The 7,316-nt window shown below is 35.0% G+C and overlaps 1 protein-coding gene across 1 annotated transcript; it reads right to left on the bottom strand.

Moving 5' to 3' along the window:
* Window positions 1–619: 619 nt before the first annotated feature.
* On the bottom strand, window positions 620–1,392 carry LOC128172802 (fucolectin-3-like; the record flags this gene model as incomplete). Its single annotated transcript, XM_052838546.1, has 2 exons — window positions 620–834; window positions 1,092–1,392. Coding segments are annotated over 2 exons (516 nt in total), but the record flags the coding sequence as incomplete, so codon positions are not given.
* Between the last annotated feature and the right edge of the window lie 5,924 nt (window positions 1,393–7,316).

Genomic DNA, 7,316 nt, shown 5'->3' with positions numbered 1-7,316 from the left:
AGTATTAATAGGCGAAAGTCTATAATTTTCTATTATAAATTCTGTGGAAAATAGATCCATAAAGTTATGGACAAAAGTCTGACCATACAGTTTAAAAGGAATACAACATAACTGCAGATTAGTTTTAATGACCAAAAAGAAAATAGAGCAGAATAAAACTTAACACACACTGTTCAAAATTAATTACTAAATGTTTAATCAAATATCAAATATAATAGTTTATCAAACGCTTTACATGTGTATATCAACTGTTTGCAGTTTAATAAATAAAAACTCTTAAAGCAATCATTAAATAGATAGTTTTGTCACAAAAACTGAACATTAAGCTATTGAAAACTTCACCTCAACATACACATACTCTACAGTCGTTATTTTATGAGAGTACTTAATTCCACGGTTCCGTCATTTTGGATCAAATCGCCGGAATATGAAATCGCGAACATTGAATTTTTATCCTAATTCTTATAGTACTCAACGCCCATAAAATTAAAGCGAGATTTTAAAATCTGCAAGGGGTTTCTCGTGATTTTACGCCGATATGAATCCTAAGGATTAATTAAAAATCTAGAATATTTGTTTTGTCGGAAAGAGAATCATTAAATAAAAGATATCGATTGGATTAGATAGAGTATCCAAGCACTTCAACTTCACAAAGAGTGAGATACTCAGTGATTATTGAGATCTGTACGAATCTCCCCTGTGGTAATGTCGGACAGTCGATGACGACCAGCTGTGACAGAGTACCGGGACCAGCAAAGAAACCACAGGGAGTGTCGACATCTGATTCTGTCAGTTTTACAGTGACGGTGACATTCCGCAGACGGTCTGACACATCTAAGTAAAAAAAAAACGACATATATTAATGTGAAACTATTAATTCGAAAACATGCATAGATTTCATTTTTTCTTATATATTTTGTATTTTTTTTCTCCTTGCTAAAAATAAGAACGCAAAAGATAAAGGTGTGTTCTCCGTTTTATTTTCACGGATGTAATCAAAGCTGTACTCCACTATTTTACGTCGTTTTACAATGTCGTTACTTGAGGACTATAAAGGTAGCTGGTTTTACAATGTTACTGTTTACCCTTACCTTGTCCCCACTTGTCCACTCCTCTATTGAATATTCTTACAGATCTGATGGAATACACGGCCTGCAGATCCACCAACCACCACGGATTCGTGTCTTCACCCTCTGTGCTGGCACACTTGTCTACGACAAAGTCTGTACCGTTGTTGCCATCAACTGCCAAATTGGCTGAGTAGGCCACTTCTGCCCATGCATGCGTTGATGATTGATTTGCAGGCTTATGCAACGCAAGGTTGGTAACCTCTGCCAACAATATTACAAAACATTGAGATATAAATTGATTATTTAAAGGAAATACAATACATTGACCGTTAATAAAAAAAAATCAACGGCTTTAATAAGTGTTTCTCAAAAGTACTAAACAATGAAGACCTTATTCTTTTGAAGTGTATTTTTGAAAATCATGTGGAGCAGACTAACAAATAATATCTCTTCCCATTTCCACTCCCTTTCCCTTTTCTCACATTATCTATTTTGTTCTTCCAAAATCTACCATCCATCTCTCTCTCTCTCTCTCTCTCTCTCTGTAGATATTATAAGCATTCCACTTAACATCCACTTATATTATAAAATGGAACCCCCTAGAGTTTGTAAAATGCAACGAAAAAAAATGTTTTGATAATTTTTAAAGTATGTTAATAAGAAAGAATAATGTCAGGTACATGTATACATGGCTTATTACCGAGCACTAAAATTATGTATAAAAGCAACAAGAACATACTATCTTGTTATTTTAGAGTTTAATGTAAAAGTATTAAACAAAGGCAAACATTCCGGTTTTTAAAAACAATATTTTTATAGCATACCGCAAAACTTCAACGGTACAGTAAATGTATTGGAATGTAAAGTACGATACAAATAGAACAAAAACCCATTTTTTCGTTAGATAACTTAAAGCTGCTTGGTCCGATTTTATATCAAATTTTATGCACGCTCTTAAATGATGGCTATGCTAAGTTTATGAATAATAATAGACATTGCAGTAGTTTTACCCGTCAATTATGCCAAATTTCAATGAAGAAAAATACGTACAAAATTTGCTAACAAAACAAACGACATTAAAAGGTACCGCGTTATTTCGCCTCATGTTAAATTTCACCCTTGACGACGAGACGGGTATGGTTGTATTACGAATTTGACATCGCTTTAAATAAAGGTCAAAATGATCAGACAAATTACAAATAAACATGTGTACGTTTTGTTCGCTAATATTTCCAAAGTCTGCTTTCTTTACAATTGATGCATAGCATGCGGGTTGAATAACCCCAATCATTCGGGGGACGAAACCAAGCGGTCTCCTTTTCTAAACATTCCCGTGATGCATTTTGGTTTGTTTTTTCGTTTGTCCAAAGAGAAATTATTTTTATTTACTTTGAATATTTCTAACTTTGAAAGGAGACTGATTCTGCTGGTGTAAATAGGAAAAAGTCCATAACTTTCTAAGATAAATGATTTGTATGAAAAAAAAAATTGATACTGTAATTGCAAAAAAATCGGACCAAGCAGCTTTAAACTATAACCAGATCATTGAGTTATTTTCATTTGCTTGTTCATATTTAGTTGAATATAATGAATAAGGACGTTTCATGATCAAAATTCAACAATTCAACATATGTCAAACGATTGAGTCTACAACGATCGAATCTCCTATGTCGAAGAAGAAAATCAAAGATTTTTTTCTACCCGTCTCCAAACGAGGTAAAGCAATAATTTTTAATATATTACTTCTAGTGACTGGTGTATCTTTTTTGACATAACGTAACTTTTAACTTCACGATTCTACATTCTTTCAAGGTAGAGTTCAACCAGAATTTCCTCATAACTGGAAATTTCTCGCGATTGTTATTTCGTAACTCGAAGGCAGGTATGTTTATTTTGCTTCATTTAACAAACAGACTACCACGAAGTACTAATTTGTTCTCCTTCAGAACTTCACGTTTTTGTTCCCAAAGTAAATATATTGATTATATATATTAAAAAAATTTCCTACACGCTGCGTTTTATCTTGAATTTGCAGAAACATTTTTCAGTGATTGTTTTACTGCATAAATCGATCTTCATACGTTTCTGATTTTATTTCTTTTAATTGTAGGTACTCTTATCACATGGCACTGAAGTTGGTGATGAAGATGAAGCTGATGATGTTGGATCAACCTGTGATGATCACCATGAAAAAAACATACTTTTTTGGAAAATACTCTATTTCAATTAAAATTAGCAAATATTTTTAGGGAAGCACAGCAATACAGCAAAACTGTCGATTTTGAAAGTGAATCTGATTGGAATTCAGATGATGACATTTAATTCTTAATTTCCTTAAAGGGACTTGGACACGATTTGAGATCCAAAATTTTATTTTTATTTTTAATGTATAAAATGATTTACTGGAGCATTTTAAATGATTGACCAAAATACTGAATGTTAAAGTCAAGTTAAAAGCGAGATACAGAGGTAAGAATTGGTTGTTATGTAAACACAGGTCGAGTCTTATAGTTGTTAACAAAAAATGTAATGTAGAGAATTACTATTTCTTAGACAAAATTACATGTAAAAAGAATTTTTAAAAAATCAATATCTTAATAAATACTATTATCAACAAAAGAAAGATACATTTGATTGAAACTTACACCAATACAACACATATGAAAAAATGACAATATTCGAGCTAATTTACAAAACAAAGAACTATGAACTCTGTATCTTGCTTATAACTTGATATTTGACTTTCAAATTTTGACATAGCATTAAAAACTTCTATATTGATCAGTATAAACATTGAAAATGGAAAAACAAAATTTGAACAATTTAAGTCAAATCGTGTCAAAGTCCCTTTAAGTTGTGTAATGCATCAACATGAAATTAAAAAATAGAATTTTGATTGATGTTTTTATTGGAAGGTCGATTCGTGTGAAAGGGAGTAAATATACTGTATATTCATCATATAAGTTTAGCACAGTAATATTTTTATAAACTGTTAATTGGAAAAAACATGTTCAAGAATTAGTTTTACAAATTGGTGAATAAAGAAAAAATAGACTTTAAAATGGCACTATTTAAGGTAAAATAAAGCTTGCTAGCGGTAGACATTTGATAAAACTTATACTTTTAGATGGCCTTAGAAGCAGGAAAAGTACCTTCAAAAATGATTATTTTTGTTTTCGGCTGGAGCGCTTAGCCCCCCCCCCCCCCCCCTTCCGGTCCTCTAACCAGGGCTCTGCCCTGGACCCGTTGGGGGACTAAGGCGGCCCCCAAACCCTTCGCCGAGATTAGGTTTCCTGCTGTTCTAACTTTTTTTCTTCTATTCAAAAACCTATTGAAAACACTGTCAACACATGAGGTTTTGTGCACTCTGATGGCAGAAGTTTGTGCAATAAAGAAGACCCCTTGCGGAAGTATCCTCGGATCCCGACTCACCAGCCGTCATGTCCCCCGCAACAATACTTATCTAAAAGGCAGGTCAGCGTGTGGAGTCTTTTTCACAATTTGGAGTTAAAGACATGATGAAGTCACAGTGGCGTCAGGTGTAAGCTTTAGCAGAGCAGTCCTGGAACCAGCGGAGGGACAGATACTTGACAACACTACAAGCGCGCCAGAAGTGGAACTGTGAACAGTCCAGTCTAAAGAAAGGAGATGTTGTGCTGATGAGAGACATGGAGGTTCCCAGAGCGATGTGGCCAATAGGTGTCATAGAACAGTGTTTTTCGAATCAATATGGCCGGATTAGAAAAGTGTCTGTGTAATGAAGAACCAGAAACCAGTTGCATACATTAGACCCATAACTGAGTTGGTTTACTTATTTGTTGAATCATAATTGAAAATGAATGCTTCATTTAAGTTAGTTAATGTGATTTCTAGTAGAAATCAAGCGGGGGATGTAGTGGAACAGTTTCATGAACGACTTATCTATTACTGTTTAAGACATTTTACATACGAGTTGACATTCTTTGTTATTGAAGGTTGCACTACAGTATTAAATTTTACTATATATTCTTACCAAAATTGCACAACTTTAGATACAGATTAAAAATTCAAAACGAACTTCTGGAAAAAATCCTCTTGACATCTTTTTAAACAACGCTTCATTTACAATTTCCTAGCAAAATACACACGTGCATCCAGCAAGGCGTGAGACTTTGTTTACCTCGAAGTTACACATGTGCTTGAAAATCAAGCCCGGGCCTTTTCACCCCCCTCCGGAAACAACACGCATCAAAAATTCAAATGACCTCGCATTATTACAAAAATGGGATAGTTAGACCTCTTACACATTGTTTTTCAGCTCATTTAAAAAATCAGCTCCTGTCGCGTGCGGAAACGCCCCGAATTCAAGGGAAAATTCGGGAATTATTTTGGCTCAGCCATGTTTTGACGTGAACCTTCAGTGAAATACTGTTATGACACCTGAAAGTAAACTGAACAGTGCACACGCTATAATTACGGTCTAGCATAGAGTAAGTTAAATAAACATCAGTTACCACTGATCATCACCTTTAATGCAATATCCGTAACTCCCGCCATTTTTGTAATCGTAACTACAAATGTATGTCGTTTATACGTTTAATGTTTGTACCCAGTTTGTGATGTTCATTGTTTGTTTATTGTAGTCTTTTATCTCTTCCAAGAGATTGTTGAAAAAAACGCTTAAAATAGTTATGCATCACAAAATAGACGCCAAATATGACAATTTGTTGACACACACACGCAATACTGATTAACTACATAATCTATGCAATTCATAGAAATAAAAAAATAAACTAGAGGTTCTGTGAGCAAGCTCACAATTGATTCCCCCCCCCCCCCCCCCCCCCGCTAAGATAAAAAGTATAATGCGTGTATTTTACCAATTATAGAATTTTGCACTTTTTCTACCCTTGACCTTGCCCAAATGACCTTGGGTCAAGGTCATGACACACCCTTAGGTCATAAGCAATCTTTGTGTGAAGTAAGAACTTCCAATAATTCTCCATAAGAAAGATAGTGACCGGACACGAATTTTGTATTATTTCTGCCAGTGACCTTGACCTTGCCCAAATGACCTTGACTCTTAGGTCATAAGCAATCTTTGTGTGAAGTAAGAACTTCCAATATTTCTCCACAGGAAATATATGGACCGGACACGAATTTTGTATTTTTTATGCCAGTGATCTTGTCCTTCCCGAATGACCTTGGGTCAAGGTTATGATACACCCTTAGGTCATAAGCAATCTTTGTGTGAAGTATAAACTTCCAATGTTTTTCCATTAAATAGATATGGACCGGACACGATTGCACAGACAGACGGACAGACAAGGTGATTCCTATATACCCCCCAGACTTCGTTTGCGGGGGGTATAATAACACGTATAGTACGACACAGTGTCAAGTGGGAGTTGTAATAAGTTTGCCTAAATACCACATGCGCAGCTGCTCCACTCCGTTCTATTACTAGAGATACAAAAATTAGATTCATATGTGGTTTAGTGCTCAAGTCGGAAAAATTCTTTCTTCGGGCTGCCGAAATATAACTTTGCTCTCCGTAGAACTGTAGTTCAAGTGGGTGTCGAATGTCGTTGTGACTTTATCTCGGAGTTTGTGTCACCGAATAAGGCGTGCCGTTCGACAAAAATTGTGGAGTCTCATCTTCGATGGTTTCGTCAATCTCGGTTAGATCCAATTTTCTACAAACAAATTATTATCGGTATGTTTTTATTAAATAGAGTCATGTATATGTATCATGTCAGTGCTGATCTTTTCGTGATCGGCTTCGGCCGATCACTGTTGTGTCCATATGAGGCATCCGGCAAATGCTTCCTAGTTAGCTGCAATAATGTAGCCCTCTCCGATTTGTTATATCTGATGTTTACTGGAGAGGGCTACAATTCCACAGGATCTCCGTAATGGTGCTAAATGAATTTTTTAATGCGACTGACTTCGGTCTGAAAAGATCGATTTTATATTTGACCTCCTTTAGATAAAATGATTTTTAAATTCAGGTTGAACAAACTAACCGTATATAAATCAAATCCAGATAAAACACATCAGCATGTTTACCAGTCGTCTTTTTCAGCAGCCATGACAGTTCTCGCGTGATTTTATGGGATTTACGCTTGGAGTTTTGATGGGCTTGATAACGTGAATGTCAGTGTAGATAATCGATCTTACCTCGTTCTATTACTAAAATATCATTTAAGGAAATCGTATATAATGGAAAATTCATATTTACCGCGTTAATTATGTTTATAATAGGGA

The sequence above is a fragment of the Crassostrea angulata genome, chromosome 2, assembly GCF_025612915.1.
Source record: "Crassostrea angulata isolate pt1a10 chromosome 2, ASM2561291v2, whole genome shotgun sequence".
In the NCBI taxonomy this organism is placed as follows: Eukaryota; Metazoa; Mollusca; class Bivalvia; order Ostreida; family Ostreidae; genus Magallana; species Magallana angulata.
This window is presented reverse-complemented; position numbering and strand designations above follow the sequence as displayed.